This window comes from Neoarius graeffei, chromosome 2 (genome assembly GCF_027579695.1).
Source record: "Neoarius graeffei isolate fNeoGra1 chromosome 2, fNeoGra1.pri, whole genome shotgun sequence".
Classification (NCBI taxonomy): domain Eukaryota; kingdom Metazoa; phylum Chordata; class Actinopteri; order Siluriformes; family Ariidae; genus Neoarius; species Neoarius graeffei.
Genome location: NC_083570.1, coordinates 7,621,662 through 7,638,208, shown reverse-complemented (window position 1 = coordinate 7,638,208; position 16,547 = coordinate 7,621,662). Strand labels below are relative to the sequence as shown.

Genomic DNA, 16,547 nt, shown 5'->3' with positions numbered 1-16,547 from the left:
AAGTCTCGCACATCCCTGCTCATATTAGGCCACCAGAGCCGTTGGGCGAGCAGGTGGTAGGTGCGAGTGGAACCAGGGTGGCAGGCTAGATGGGAGTCGTGTCCCCATTGTATAACCTGAGATCGCAGGTCTTCAGGAACAAAGAGGCGACTTGCAGGGCATGCACTGGGGCTGGGTTGGTCACGGAGGGCTTCCCACACTCGTTCTTCGATGTCCCAGGTCAGAGCAGCAACGATACAGGGGTCAGGTAGGATGGGAGCAGGATCCTTGGAGGGGGCATCATCCTTCTGGAACTGGTGGGAGAGTGCGTCAGGCTTGGTGTTGCGAGATCCGGGCCGGTACGAAAGGGTGAAATTGAATCTGGTGAAAAAGAGAGCCCAGTGGGCCTGTCTGGGGTTGAGTTGTTTGGCGGTGCGGATGTATTCCAGATTCTTATGGTCTGTTGGACTACGCACCCCTCCAGCCAGTGACGCCATTCCTCCAGGGCAAGCTTGACCGCCAGCAGTTCCCAGTTGCCTATGTCATAATTGCGTTCGGCCGGCGATAGCCGGTGGGAGAAGAATGCACAGGGGTGGAGTTTGTTGTCATCCGCTGATCTCTGTGAGAGCACTGCCCCGACTCCCACATCCGAGGCGTCCACCTCTACGATGAATTGCCGCTCCGCATCTGGCATCAAGAGGACGGGAGCAGTGGTGAACCGAGCCTTGAGGGTGGCAAAGGCTTCGTTGGCAGCCGGAGTCCAGGTGAAGGGCTGTTTGGTGCTGGTCAAGGCAGTGAGGGGTGATGCAATGGTGCTGTAATTATGAATGAATTTCCTGTAGAAATTTGCGAAGCCCAGGAACTGCTGAAGCTTCTTCCTGCTCTCTGGTACTGGCCCTGAAGTCACTGCTGAGACTTTGGCAGGGTCCATCTGGATGCTCCCCTCTGCCACGATATACCCCAGGAACCCCACAGACTTGGCATGACACTTCTCTGCCTTGACGAAGAGGGAGTTTTCAAGGAGACGACGGCGCACTTGCTGGACATGCTGGGTGTGTTCGGACAGGGTTTGGGAGAAGATCAGGATGTCGTCGAGGAAAACGAACACAAACTTGTTCAACATATCTCGCAGGACATCATTCACCAGAGCCTGGAATACCGCTGGCGCGTTGGTAAGGCCAAACTGCATCACCCGGTATTCATAATGACCGGTGGGGGTGTTGAACGCGGTCTTCCACTCGTCTCCCTCCCTTATCCGAACCAGGTGGTAGGCATTCCGGAGATCGAGTTTGGTGAAGACCATGGATCCCTGGAGCAGCTCGAAGGCGCAGGTAAGCAGTGGGAGAGGGTATCACTTATTGACGGTGATGTCGTTGAGACCCCTGTAATCGATGCAGGGGCGCAGGGATCCATCCTTCTTTCCCACAAAGAAGAACCCAGCGCCGGCAGGAGAGGAGGATGGACGGATGAGGCTGGCAGCCAGAGAGTCATTGATGTAGGCCTCCATCGTCTTCCTTTCCGGGGCGGACAGAGAGTAGAGACGGCCCTTGGGTGGTGCAGTGCCTGGGAGGAGATCAATGGCGCAGTCGTAGGGCCGGTGAGGAGGCAAAGAAGTGGCCTTGGCTTTGCTGAATACCTCCCGAAGGCTGTGATAACACACTGGGACATTAGTGAGGCCGGGGGGAGAGCTGGCAGGTGGAGTATGGGGGTTTAGAGTGGCGGCTCGTAAGCAGGTCCGGTGGCAGTCCTTGCCCCATTCTCTTATCACTCCAGTGGCCCAGTCGAGGTGAGGACTGTGCTGGCGGAGCCATGGATAGCCCAGGATGAGAGGTTGGCCGGGGGAACGGAGCAGGTGAAACTGGATGGTTTTGTGGTGGTTGCCTGACAGAGTCATCGGAACAGGGGCAGTGAGGCGGGTGACGGTGCCAAGGAGATGGCCATCCAGCACCCTGGCTGGAATGGGAGAGGATAAGTGATGGCTTTGCAGACCCAACTGGCACGCAAGCTTGGTGTCCATGATGTTTGCCTCGGCGCCAGAGTCAACCAGGGCGGCCAGGGTGTGGGTGGAATCCAACAGATGAAGACAAACTTGGAGCATAGGTTTCTGGCTGGTGGAGGAATGGATGGTCATTGAGCTCAGCCGGGCCCCTCCTATGTCCAGTGAGCTCGGGCTTTTACTGGGCAAGAGGCAGCATGGTGACTGTCACCCCCACAGTACAGGCACAGATTGGAGGTGATCCGACGCTGGCGCTCTGCCGGGCTGAGGGAAGCACGGCCGATCTCCATGAGCTCTGACTGGTCCAGAAGGCTCGGGGGGAGAAGCAGCAGGAGACGTAGAAGGGGCTGGGTTACTCCATGTGCTGGTGACTGACTGAGTCTGGCGGGCCCTCTCTTGTTGACGGGTCTGGACCCGGCGGTCAATGCAGACGGCCAGGGCAATGGCCTCATCAAGTGTCGATGGCTGTTCGTACGAGACCAATTCGTCCTTCATGTAGTCGGCCAGGCTGTGCAGAAAGGCATCCACCAGCGCCTGCATGTTCCACTTGCTGCGCTGGGCCAAGGTCCGGAAATCGATTGACTAGTCAGCCACTGTTCGTCTGCCTTGGTGAATACTCATCAGTCCTCCGGATGCCTCTACTGATGGCGAGCCCAGGTTGAAGACCTTAGTCATCTCTGCTGCAAACAGGGAGAAGGAGGCACACGCCGGTGTCCGGCGTTCATACTCAGCAGTCCCCCACAGGCGGGTGTGGCCAGTCAGATGAATGATGACGAAGGCCACCTTCGCTGCAGGTCGAACAGCAACCGGCAGCTAGTCAGGAAAGCATGGACTTGGGAGGGGTCACCGTCAAAATGCTCTGGACTGCCGACCTTGCGTTCTGGGGCATCGAGTGCAGCAGGAGCACCTCCTGGAACTGGCACATCAGCGGCTGATGCAACAAGGGGCAGCGGTAGTTGACTCAGAGGAGCAGGGGGTGCTAGGGCGGTGAGCAGCAGGAATGCTTGGTCCAGTCGTTGTTGCTGGTGACCAAGCTGGATCAGGGCTGCAATGTCAGCAGACATCTTCAGTGCGCTGCAGCCGGTCTAGGGCAGAGGGTTCAGGCACTGACTCCATGTCATGGTCAGATCGTTCTGTCAAGGACCAGACAGAAGAGGAGATCAAATGCACTTGAACCACAGTTTATTAATAATAACAGGGGTAAAGGGAGTTGGGAGAATGTATGTTTGTGAAGTTCAGTGGCAGGAGGACTGAGAGGCAGGGAGGGCTGGTGGGAGCATCTGAGGTCTCCCATCCAAATACTAACCAGGTCTAACCCTGCTTAGCTTCTGAGATCAGATGGGATCAGGCATTGTCAGAGAGGTGTAGCTGTAGGCTGACAGCAATTGGGTTTCAAGCAGTCCCTCAGCAGGCAGGAGATAGAGAGCAGGCTGGAACACAGAGTCACAAATCAGGTAGCAAGATAGGGGACAGAAATGCAGGGTCAGGTTACCAGGGCAGAAGAGTAGGGCTCCAGGCAGGGCTGCTCTCACCAGGCAGATGGAGAGGTAGGCGAGCAGCAGGGCTGGGCAAGCTGGAGATCAGGCGAAGGTACAGGAGAGGCAGGCAAGAGGCAGAGTCGACAGGACAGAAGGCAGCTCAGGTTACCGGGGCTGGAGAGCAGACAGAGTCAGATGGAACAGAATATCTTCAGGAGTCAGAGTGGTAGGAACACAGAGCAGGTTATCACGCTGAGAGTTGCAGACGATCTGACACAGAAGCTTGGGAGGACTGCAGTATAAATACACACAGGGGGGAAGCAGGTGATCGGCAACAGCCAATGACAGTCACTGAAAGTAAATAAGAGGAAGTGAGTGCGGGCGTGGCCGGTAATGCTGAGTGGAGATGTTACCTGAAGAGAGAAGCCTACAGGTAGGACCATGACAGCTAACTGTCAGTTTATGGACAAAATCATTCATGGTGATGTAATTTTGGCAGATCGTGGCTTTGACATCAGGGAACTGGTAGCTCTTGTTGGTGCTGAGGTTATATATCCTGCATTTGTAGGAAAGGAAAAGAACAACTTTCAGCAACTGAAGTCGAAGAGACAAGAAAAATTGCTAATGTCAGGATTCATGTGGAAAGAGTCATAGGAACTATGAGGCAAAAATATGCTTTTCTTGGTGGTACCTGCCCTATTGACTATGTCATCACTAAACCTGGAGATGATCATTGCTATTTGGACAAAATTGTACATGTATGCTGTGCCTTGACAAATATGTGCCCTTCAGTTGTCCCTTTTGATTGAAAGTACTGACATGCATTGACATTTATCTATGACTGTTGAGTAATAACATGATTAAAAACATTCCTATGTTTTGCTTCACTTTGATTATCAAAAAAATTAAAATAAAAACAACAACAACAACAACAAAAAAAAAAAACATGTTTGCAGTTTATCCATTTTGTGCAAAAGATAAAGTCATATCTTTTTGTCTCTGTGGATAACCCAAGCTGCACTGATGAGCCCTGGGTTGGGCGAAACATGTTTCATATTTTATGAAAATTCTAAAACACTCCTAGAATGATTTAACTCATTTTGGGTTCCACATTGATATAACTTAGAAAATATTTTTCAATTTTAAATTATCAGGGAAAGTTGCATTTAAGGAGATATTTGATATCAAAATCTATTGGTTATATGTCCAACAGGTTTTCAATATTTTTGTTTTGTTTCTTTTACCTTGGAATATGTGCCACGACAAATAAAAACTTAACAATAACGAAGGATAATTTAAAGAATTTATTTGTATTGCAAATATTGCATAGCTATAAATAAACTTATATACACATGTCAAGCATGATCACTAGATGTGCCTTTTGGGGGGATTTACCCAGAAATTATTTTAATTTTTTGTGGTTTCTATGTAAATAGGACTTAGGCTGTGGCATGCCACATTTGGGTTTTTGCTTTGGGTTTGTGCTAAATGGAAATGTAACCAAATTTATTGAAAAACTAATGATGCAGGGAATATTGATGACTTTGTCTTCTTGTTAGTATTTTTTAGCATTTATTAATCAATACATTTTTATTTAGCATTTATTAATCAATACATTTTGTTAACACATTTAAAGTAATAAAAAATATACCTCAGTGGTTTGCATAGTAAATATTGTAAATTACATTATCTGACTTGTTTCCAGATTTTGTAAATACTTGATATCAATCATGATGGTCCGTACATTTTGACGACATTTATTTTCATGTCTATTAAGATCATGATATTGAAGTAAGAAAAAACATGTTTCGCCTTCCCAAGGCTCATCAGTGCAGCTAGGGTTCTTCATAATGAAGAAACTGCAGACATGTTTTGTTTTTCAGTTTGTAATTTGTTGCCATTTGGTACATATTTTTTTTTAAATGTTGTCAAGCAGGAATTTTAGTCACAATATCAGCTACAGTTATGTCAATTTAGATCTCATCACCGAAAGTATTTTAGTCTTTGGAGAAAGCGTCCTTCGCTGCAGTCAGGGCAGTACCATTTACCATCAGGTTCTTCTTTCAACTTTACACAGGAGAAGTGAAACCACTCATATGGCTTGTACGAACAGTTCACAGAATTGCACTGGATCATCCAACCAGATTCTGGGCCTTGGCACAGACAATAAAGGGGCCTGTCATCTGCCATTTCCTTCCTCTTCTTTTGTTTTCGGGGTTTTCGTGCCGCTCTGAATGTTGATGAACTTGGGTCGGATGTGCTCGTTGAGGGGCTGGGGATGTTGTCACTTGAGGACATTTGTTGTGTGCCGCTGGGTTGCAGAGGTTCGGTGTTCATCTTCTTCATGTAGACCTTCCCAACAAGTTCAGGCAACACAACTGAATCGAAGAACTTCCTTGATTTTGTGACTATCTCGGTCCAGAGTTCTGGATCTGGTTCGATCCTCTCTACAAACAGGTCACTTGCAGTCCACATCACGAAGTCACAGTAGTCTGCATCTGTGAGGAACACTTGCGTCTGCACCTGGTAGAAGTAAGGATGGCTGCGCTTGAGTCGTAGACCATGGGGTGTCTCCTCTAAGCATGATCCCTTCCCTGCTCGCACATTTTCGTCCTTCATGCAGTGGAGGCACTTGATCTCGATGCATCCCTTGCCGCAGCAGTCACACATCACGATCCCATCGGGAGATGCTCCGAGGTGAGGGTACTTCGTGCTGAGTACAAGACCTGACTTGCAAACTGACAAGTTCGTGTGGTGCTCTTCTGCTTTCTCAGTGTACTTTGTACGGGCAACCTCTTCATTGTCACAGCCATACTTCATTGCCTCTGAAGTGAACTTGTGCGATGTCGGGTAGCAAATCTGCTTCAGGAGACTAAGCGAGGGATTATCTAGGGGGGTGTTGCAGGCGGCCTTCATTCTTGATGTGGTAATGCATCCAGTCTGGAAGCTGTGCCACATGTTACTTGAGGACTGCTCTCGTGTCGCACTTTCCACGTTCCTTGCCTCTTCAACTGTCACCGTCACCTTTTTGCCAGCACTGACACAATGTTCATGAATGTCATCCATGTTCATGTCCTCAATGTAGAGTTCAGACAGTAAAAGTGGATAGTTGGGCTGTAGAGACTGTGGCTTGTAGGTATGTGAAAAGTTAGAATCCAATGAGAGAAAAGCTGGTTTGTCAGGAAGAAGGGCTTGAAAGAAAGTGTCATAATGTGACTGTGGGATGGCACTGGCTGCCTTGAGGGGGGTCCTGCGGTCCTGTTGCATCGCCTGATTGCCTCCATTGTCTATCTTCCTATCAAGTTGTTTCTTCATGGTCTTGTATGACGTGAAGTCGATCTCGGCCAGGGGAGAGTAGGGGACAGATGTCCTAGACGCCGGTAGCATCCAGTATGCTGGCTGTTGTGTGACCGTCGTTCTTTCCCTCAGTCTCATGGCCGCTTCAACATAAAACAACAGGGAAGCAACATGGGAGCAACATTCCCCAAGTCCAGCAATGCAGTTGCAATGTGCACACAAAATAGCATGTCTCTTGTCAACTATTATCCAGGGGTGTAGACTAGGCTGGGATAGTCTCTGCGAGTGTAACACTTTCCCTCTGATCACTTTTGTCTCTCCGTCTTCAGCAGTCAACACCGACACATCGCGGACCCAACCGGACACAAATCTATCGTATGCTTCCATACTCTTGTAGTTCTGGAAATCCTTTAGTTCACAAAATGGACTTGGGTGAAACACTAGATAGTTCACAAGATCGATGTATGTCACATGTGGCAACAAGCTGGGGTCAGCTTTCCATTCCTTCTCACTAACAGTGTATAGATCTACATTCCCAATGAAACGTTACTTCTCAGCATAACGCTCCCGTGCCTGCTTATCTAAACTATTACAGTAGTGCTCCATCACTTCAGATGTCTAAATTCTTAAAAAATCCAAGCTTCTAAGCCCTCTAACGCAGAAACGAATCGGTGAATGTAAATAGCTGATGTGTACTCTATGAGCGTTCTGGAGCAAGTGACTTCCAAGATGGCCGCACAGACCGCAGTGTTACTATTTTTAGTATCATCTCAGAGCACTCTATTGTCCAACTTAAAGGGTATTTGATCATTTTCATTGAAACTTAAAGGAGTATAATTTTGTTGACTGAAAGGAGATCTTTGTGATTTTGATTTTTGTGATTTAAATAGACGATGAAAGACAAATAAGTTTTTATTTAATTTTATTTTTTTGTCAGATAGGTTTGTTATGTTGTGAAATCATATTAAAAGCTAAGTAAATAATTGACTGGTTATTTCCTTAAAGTTTGTATATTTCTTAGACACCCTAAGGGTAAAGGTGAGTAATGTAGCTGCCCATCATTCAGTTGTTGTAAAACTATGATTACAAGGGGGTTTATTTTAAGTTAAAATAGCTGCTTTACGAACCCAGGGCCCCTCTCTGCGGTAATTGTGAGAAGTGGGCTACAAACTAATTTATCAACAAGGCTGAAAGTTGTGCTTGAGGTGTCAGTAGGTGGAAAAGTCCAGAAAATTAAGATCCATTCTGTGAGTATTTCATGAAAGTAATCCTAATCAGTGCAGCTACATGGGTTATACGGTATTTCTGCACTGAAGGGAGATGAAATGGTTAATAGAGGAGTGTTCATGATCTCTGTGTTTGTGCTCCTCCTCTCTCTATCACTCTCTCTCTCTTCACACATAGAACCAGGAAGTAACTTGTCATTTCAGAGAAAACAAAACTGATCTCTCTCTCTCTCTCTCTCTCTCTGTGAATTCAGGAAAATGGCTGAGGCTAGTATTTCAGTAGCAGTATTTCAGGACCAGTTCATGTGTCCAGTGTGTCTGGATCTCCTGAAGGATCCGGTGGCTATCCGCTGTGGTCACAGTTTCTGTAAGGTGTGTATTAATGGCTGCTGGGATCAGGAGGATCAGAAGGGCATCTACAGCTGTCCTCAGTGCAGAGACACTTTCACAACAAGGCCTGTTCTACGCAGAAACAACATGCTGGCTGAAGTGGTGGAGAAACTGAAGAAGACTGAAGTCCAAGCTGCTTCTCCTGCTCACTGTTACGCTGGACCTGGAGATGTGGAGTGTGATTTCTGCACCGGGAGAAAACACAAAGCCATCAAGTCCTGTCTGATTTGTTTGACTTCATTTTGTGAAACTCATCTGAAACCTCATCTTGAAGTTCCTGCTTTGAAAAAACACACATTAATTGAAGCCTCAGCAAAACTCCAAGAGAAGATCTGCTCTGAACATAACAAGCTGATTGAGATCTACTGTCGTACTGATCAAACCTGCATCTGTTATTTGTGCATGTTGGAGAAACATACAGACAATGACGCTGTTTCAGTTGCAGCAGAAAGAGCTGAGAAACAGGTGAGAACTAGAAATCTTTCCAGAATTAAATCATCTTAATGATAGTTTCCCATCTAGAAACAGGTGCTTTAGTCAGTGATATGATTTGAACTTTAATTGCAATGTGTGTCTCAATCAGAAGGATTCTTTAAAAGCTGATTAAAATTGTCTGTGTTCTGGTGAACAGAGTGTTAAATTTATCTTCAGTGATGGTTGTAATCTGGTTAGGGGTGGGTTTCCTGATAACGGTGCCCTTTAGACCTAAAGAGAGAGTTAAGAGACCCTCTTAAGGAATGAATGTTGTCTCTGTACGTGGTTTTCCCAAACTCACTCGTAAGAAGGAGTCTAAAGAGCAACAGGGCAAAGAGCGGCTTTGCAGTTCGTGTCCCTGATATAGGCATTAGTAGCTGCTAAAGGCAATCGTATTGGACATAACTAACAGTGTCCAAGTTAACTAGCTATGTGTAAACATTAGCCATGGACAAGACTATGGCAACTTGGCGGGCAAATCCACAGAAAATCATTTGACTAATCAGACTGCGTAGCTATTTCAACATTATCGCTAACTCTAAAAGCACAGACAACTTCACTGCAAACTTTCTCTTGGAATAAAACGTTTTTATCCCTCAATATGCTTCTGCAGGTCGGATGGGGAGTTTTTGTAGGCTGTGATGTGCTCCGTTTTAGGCAAACAAAGCAAACATTTAAAGTGAAACGACTGTTTATTCCTTTCAGAAAACTGAACCATGGGTTCTAGCTATAGAACTGTGGGTGTGTGCATTCCCCAGAAGAACCACCTCCTTCCATTCTGCCATCAACTGATCGTGTTAAATAATGCTGCGGAGAAATCATTGATCTTGATTTTATTCAGTCTATGGACGTGACGTGACCCTAGTGATTACTGATAGACTGTCTCAGTGTCACCTGCGGAAAAACCAATCACGCTTTAGAAAAGAAAAGAAAAAAACATCCACTTTCAAAGCTGCTTCATAGTAACGAGTAACGAGGACCTTGATAGAAATGTAGTGGAGTAAAAAGTACGATATTTGTCTTTCAAATGGAGTGAAGTTAAAGTCATAAGTTTCCAAAAAAAATACTCAACTAAAGTACAGATACTCAAAAAGTGTACTTAAGTACAGAACTCAAGTAAATGTACTTCGTTACTGTCCACCTCTGATAATTAACTCGATGTACTTGCAATGTAGAAGAAAACTAATTGAACACCACCAGCAGATTCAACCCCAGTTTCCCCCGCTGACTGTGAGAGTCCCTCAGAGCCGCATGCGCATTCTGTGGATTCGGCAGCGAGCGAGTCGCTCTTTGTTTTGAACGAGTGCTCCGGGTCTCTCGTAAATTCCGAGCAAACTAAAGGACGACTTGTGCTACGATGTTGTTCAGGAAAACCACGTTAGCTTGATGATGGATCTTAAGAGGTCATTTAAAACTCTCTTGGCCTTAAGAGGCTTTCGGGAAACCCAGCCCAGATCAGTTAGTGAACATTTCTCTCTCTCTCTCTCTCTCTCTCTCTCTCTCACACACACACACAGAGTACATAACCTTCAGAGCGAAACATGAATGTACTTTGAACCAGGGCTTTGAACCGGTTCAAGGAACGAAAACGAAAACCGGGAACTTTTTCTATTTCACATGGAACAGAAACGAAACCAGAAACTTTATTATTTTTTATGTTCCGGAACAGAAACGCTTATTAAAAATAATGGTAACCGGTTAATACCGGTTTTTATTTCGTTCCTCAAAGTTTATGTAGCCTACAAATAGTCATTCTTCTCCTGCACAAGTTTCTATGACCCGCTGGGGTTCACTTCCTGTGTGACGTTCGCTGATTGAATGGAGAGAGCGGGAAGGTGGACTACTAGTGAGTAAGTGCATTACTGAGTGTCTGAGCAAAGAAGAGCCTGAACGATGCAACCTCCCTACTGGCTGTTTGTAAAAATGTATCAGTTGTTGCCCTTCCCACGGGAATCATCGCGGGCTCGAGAGACGAGACCTGACGAGTTAGTTCGTTGGTAGCAGAACAAAATGTCTGGACACAAATCGGGTTTTCAGAAAAGGAAAGAAAATAAACGGAGGGTCGAAAATACAAAAAAGGAGGCAGAAAATGCAAAACGAGTTTTAAGGTAGGACAAATGGTTACTTTTTAAGGCAGCCCGCCGTGGCTGCCTGCAGGCTTATTTATTATAGCCCATTTAGTTAAAATAGTTGATATAAAATGTTTATAGTTATGTGATGGTTGTCCTGATTTAGACTGTTTTTTTTTTTTTTTGTTTGTTTGTTTTTTTTGGGGGGGGGGGTTGCACGATGTTGCACCCGGGTCCAGATTAGGGCAGAACCGGCCCTGGCTACATTTCAGCTGTAGTTTATGAATGTATGTACTTGCATAGATGTGTACTTCCAATATGGCGCCTAACAAAATCTCGCGGCGCGGTGACGTCATGCAGTAGCCCTCTATAGGGCCTGACTAGCCTTTGGTAACACACTAAACGAATTCTCTTTCATTTTTGGCACTTTTTCTGTTTGTGTAGATGGGAAGACATACTGAGAATCCAAATCGCCAACATTTGAAATAATAATTGTTTTGAATTATTTCTTGTCTTATTTAATGAAGGTTGTAATAGAATTAGCCTACATTTGGCTTAAGCTGGATGAGACAGAGACATAATTTTATAGCCATTTGTTAAACAGCTGACAGGGAACGTAATTAACCGTTCCGGGAACAAAATTTTTTTGTTCTAACCGGTTCGGGAACGTCTATTTAATGGTGGAACCCAAAACCGGAAACGTTAAAATTCCGTTTCTGTTCGGAACGAACCAATAGGAAAAAAATTCCGGTTCAAAGCCCTGCTTTGAACTGACATTAATATGGAACCAGTTCGCTCGTACTGTATAAAAAGCTGAATGTATTTTATTTGTCCTCAGAGTGAGTTAAAGGAGGAGCAGATGAAATCCCAGCAGAGAATCCAGGAGAAGCAGAAGAAGGTGCAGGAGCTGAAACAGGCTGTGAACACTATAAAGGTGAGCAGTGAGCAGAGACAGAGCTGCTCCTAGAAACACACACAACATGGACAACGAGTCATTTACAGTCCCAGTAAGAGAGGGAATGATAGATGAGCTTTAAATCTCGTGTGTGTGTGTGTGTGTGTGTGTCCTAACAGCTCAGTGCACAGACAGCAGTGGAGGACAGTGAGAGGATCTTTACTGAGCTGATCAGCTCCATGGAGAAAAAGCGCTGGGAGGTGACGGAGCTGATCAGAGATCAGGAGAAGGCTGAACTGAGTCGAGCTGAACGACTCCTGGAGCAACTGGAGCAGGAGATTGCTGATCTTCAGAGGAGAGTCACTGAGCTGGAGCAGCTTTCACACACACACGATCACATCCATTTCCTCCAGGTAACACTCACTGTCTGATCTACAGAGCCAGCTGTTCCTCACACACTCTCTAAAGCACCTCTCATTAAGGGAACAATAAATGTCCCTGTCTGACATCACAAGTGGGTTTTACATTTCATTTGCTTTCTGTAGGTTTTAGCTTCTGGACATCGCTCTCCTCAACTTCAAAGACCATCATTTCACACATCCAGCGTCACTGTCCATCAACATCTCTCATTTGATGGAGTGAGGAATTCTCTCTCAGATCTGAAAAAGAGACTCGAGGAATTCTGTGAGGAGGAATTCAACAAAATCCCTCCACATGGTAAGAGGAGCTGTTCCTGCTGGAGAAACACAGTGATGTGTTATTTCTTAGCGATGCTCCTGCTTTCTTTTCTGCAGACACTTTATTCACCCGACACTTTGAACTAAAACACTGATTTAAAATGAATAAACTGACTGGATCACTTTCAACTCTTTCCATCTTTTACACAAACTCATTTTCTATTTTTCTCTCCACAGCTGCAGCAGTTCAGATCATTTCAGAACCAGAACCACAGAGCAGAGAAGAGTTTCTGAAATGTACATCTAACACACACACACACACACACACTTCTAGGCCTGTCACGATAACAAATTTTGTTGGATGATATATTGTGTCAGAAATTATTGAGATAAACGATATTATTCTTGACGTCTTTTATGCCACTAGTAAAATAATAATGATCATGCAAATACACCCTTTCATAGAACAGTAACCGTTTTACTAAAGTCAACTTATTCAATTCAACAGTGGAACGTAAAAAATAAATCTAAAGAAATAAACTAAAGAAATAAAACAACAATCAAACAAAACCACTCACAACAAAAACAATAAATAAAATACAATTTACGGCTCTTAAAAATTGCACTGAAGTGAATACTAACTTGGCACAGGGTAATAAAAAGACGTTCTTTTCTTCACAGGCAACATTCTGCCAATCCAGTTTCTCAAAGATTAGTACCTAGATCAACAAAAAGTGCAAAGTAACAACGTATTGCCAGCTGTCATTTGGATAAAAGTCACAACAATTAGAACGAGATAACATGTAGGCAAGGGCGTAGGTTTGGTATTAACATTGGTGGGGACAAAAACCCAATGCCAACCCCCAGTGCTGCCAACTTCAAGTCAACATTAGAGGGTCACAATATTTTGCTCCCTTGTGTTCCACCAAAAGAGTCTCCATCATCTCTCCAAAGGCCAGACTTTTAACATTTGAAGTTCAGAACTGTAGTAATTCATGAATAATAATAATAATAATAATAATAATAATAATAATAATAATAATATGAAATCCATTTGATCATTTGATTAACTGCAAATCTTGCATGTGATGATGAACTCATTCTACCAATTTGCAAATGTGTTTTCCAAGCGAATAGCGCACTGACTGTCGGGAGGGTGTATGTTCCTTTACCTCATAAATGGAAATAAAACCCATCCGGAGCCATAAACACTACGTTCCATGAGGCTGGCAGGGGGAGTCGCTCTCTTCTGTGGGATCTTTAACTAGTTTTAGAATGCTAGTTTAAGCTGATATGTGATTGATCTAACGGTAAAACAGCACGAGGGCTCGAGAACTTTGACAGGTTACAATTTTACTTGGCAACAGAATGTATCTGAACTCTGATTGGTTGTTGTATCTGAATTCTGATTGGTTGTTGTTATATTATTGCCCTTTTGTTGAGTTCTTGAGCCCAGAGTGGGGGGAGGGGGGAGTGACAGGGTTCTACAGAGAAAAGTTTTCACTGCGACCGAACTGCTGTTTTCGTGACCACGCCCCCAGCGCGGATATTCATGTTCACCTTGTTCAGTTTGTTTTTCTCTTTTATTTTAGATTTCTGTTATCTGACTCTGGATCCCAACACGGCACATCGTCACCTCATTCTGTCTGAGAAGAACAGAGCGGTGAGAGTCAGTGAGAGAGAGCAGCGTTACTCTGATCATCCAGAGAGTTTTGATTTCTGGGAGCAGGTGTTGTGTAAGGAGAGTGTGTGTGGACGCTGTTACTGGGAGGTGGAGTGGAGCGGTGCTGGTGTGTCCATATCAGTCTCATATAAAGACATCAGCAGGAAAGGAGAGGGTTATGAGTGTATGTTTGGCTCCAACAATCAGTCCTGGAGACTGCGGTGTTCTTCTTCTTCTTCTCTCTCTTTCTTTCACAACAGCATTGAAACTGATCTCAGACTTCCATCACCCTCCAGAATAGGAGTGTATGTGGATCACAGTGCAGGAACTCTGTCCTTCTACAGCGTCTCTGACACGATGAAGCTCCTCCACAGAGTCCACACCACATTCACTCAGACTCTATACGCTGGGTTTGGGCCTTTCTGGTTTTATGGTTCTACAGTGAGATTGTGTGATCCAGAATAAAAGTGTGTAGTGTTTTCTGTAAAATTCCTGCACGTTGCCATGTTGTTGCTCAGTCGTCTGTTTCACTAGAACACAATCCAGCTGCACAAAAACACTCATTTTAATATTTAAATTAAAACAGATGAATAATTTAAAATAATTAAAAAGGAAATGTTAAAAATTAACTGTCAGACAAGAAATTCATCAAATTTAAAAAGAAAATGATCTCATGACCTTCGCATTATAAAGTTGTTTGTTTCATATTAAGCAGCGTCTCATTAAACAACTAATAAACAGTAATAAAGCCAGAACAGAACAACATTTTAAACCTGTTCAGGTCACATCACATTCACATCACATTATCTCTAGCCGCTTTATCCTTCTACAGGGTCGCAGGCAAGCTGGAGCCTATCCCAGCTGACTACGGGCGAAAGGTGGGGTACACCCTGGACAAGTCGCCAGGTCATCACAGGGCTGACACATAGACAACCATTCACACTCACACCTACGGTCAATTTAGAGTCACCAGTTAACCTAGCCTGCATGTCTTTGGACTGTGGGGGAAACCGGAGCACCCGGAGGAAACCCACGCGGACACGGGGAGAACATTCAAACTCCACACAGAAAGGCCCTCGCCGGCCCCGGGGCTCGAACCCAGGACCTTCTTGCTGTGAGGCGACAGCACGAACCACTACACCACCGTGCCGCCCCTGTTCAGGTCACACTATATAAAAATAAAACATCACTTTTGGAATGAATTTGATTTTTCTGCTTGTGTTCTAAGTTGTAAAATCCACATTCACTTTTTCAAATCTGAAGTTGTTTCTAAACCCTGAGATTTGATTGTAAAACATTGAACAATATTTAAACTCCATTAGAACATCCAGTACATGATCGGTTCAGGCTGCCGATGTCGTGTTCATCCCATATTCAGCCTGGATGATGATTGGCCCGCTGATAGAACCTTATAAATCCAGGTTTATCTGTGAGTTTGGGATTTTTATTCGAATATTACAATCAAAGCTTTGCAGAATAAAAGATAAGTGCACAGGAGAATAAAGTTTCCCCCAGTGATGGAGTTTCTGTGCTGAACTCATTTTCAGACAGAAGCAAATTCAACCTTTTCCTGAGAGTTTCAGCAGCTGGATAAATATTGTTCAGTATTTTAAACTGAATTTCTTTCACTGTTTGTGAAATTGGCCGTCTAAGATAACTACAGTGTGTATTTGTTAGCGTTCCTCCATCGTCAGTTATTCTTACATTTGCTTATTTTTTTTTTAAATCAGGGAATAGCTTCCATTTTAAAATATTTCTAATTCCTTTGTGATTAGATTTTCTTTCACCAATTTCCACTTCACCCATTTTCAGTTCAGGCAGTTTGACCGACACCTTTGAATATTTAAGGGTATTTTTTATTGTGAATCTTAAGGGAGGTGGAATAGCTCTACAAATTTAATTAAATTCTCTATAGACACATTTTAAATGAAACTTTTCTACAAATGAATTAAATTGCATTAAATGTCCATTTTCATCCATTAGACCAGTAATATCTAAAACTTTATAATTCCATTCTTGTTGAAATAAAGTCTTCCTATTAATAGTAATCGTTCTATTATCCCACAAGGTTAAGTACGCTAGCATTTGTGTACATTAAATAAATAATTTGGTGAAATTGGGCAGCCTTGTCTTATTCCACGTAAAATCTTAAATTGTATCATTGATTGGTAATCAATCATATCCAGAATCAGTCGGATGTGGTTTTGAATATATCTTCCCTTCATGAAGGCTGATTGATACTCATCTACAAGTTTTACAAGTACACGCTTTAGACGATTAGCAGATACTAAGGCAAGTAATTTATAATCATTGCATAGTAAGGTTATAGGTCTCCAATTGTCTAGCAACAAGTCTTTTTTGGGTTTTGGTTGCAAGGTTATTAAGCCTCTCTTCATCGTCGGG

The 16,547-nt window shown here is 44.2% G+C and overlaps 2 protein-coding genes across 2 annotated transcripts in view; one reads left to right on the top strand and one right to left on the bottom strand.

Moving 5' to 3' along the window:
• LOC132877956 (tripartite motif-containing protein 16-like) overlaps window positions 1–16,547 on the bottom strand; it is a 471,908-nt gene that overhangs the window by 50,359 nt on the left and 405,002 nt on the right. The gene's annotated exons all lie outside the window — the stretch shown is intronic.
• On the top strand, window positions 13,104–16,036 carry LOC132878473 (stonustoxin subunit beta-like). Its single transcript, XM_060913669.1, has one exon. It carries the CDS (start codon window positions 14,034–14,036, stop codon window positions 14,607–14,609), a length of 576 nt encoding a protein of 191 aa, XP_060769652.1. The 5' UTR covers window positions 13,104–14,033; the 3' UTR covers window positions 14,610–16,036.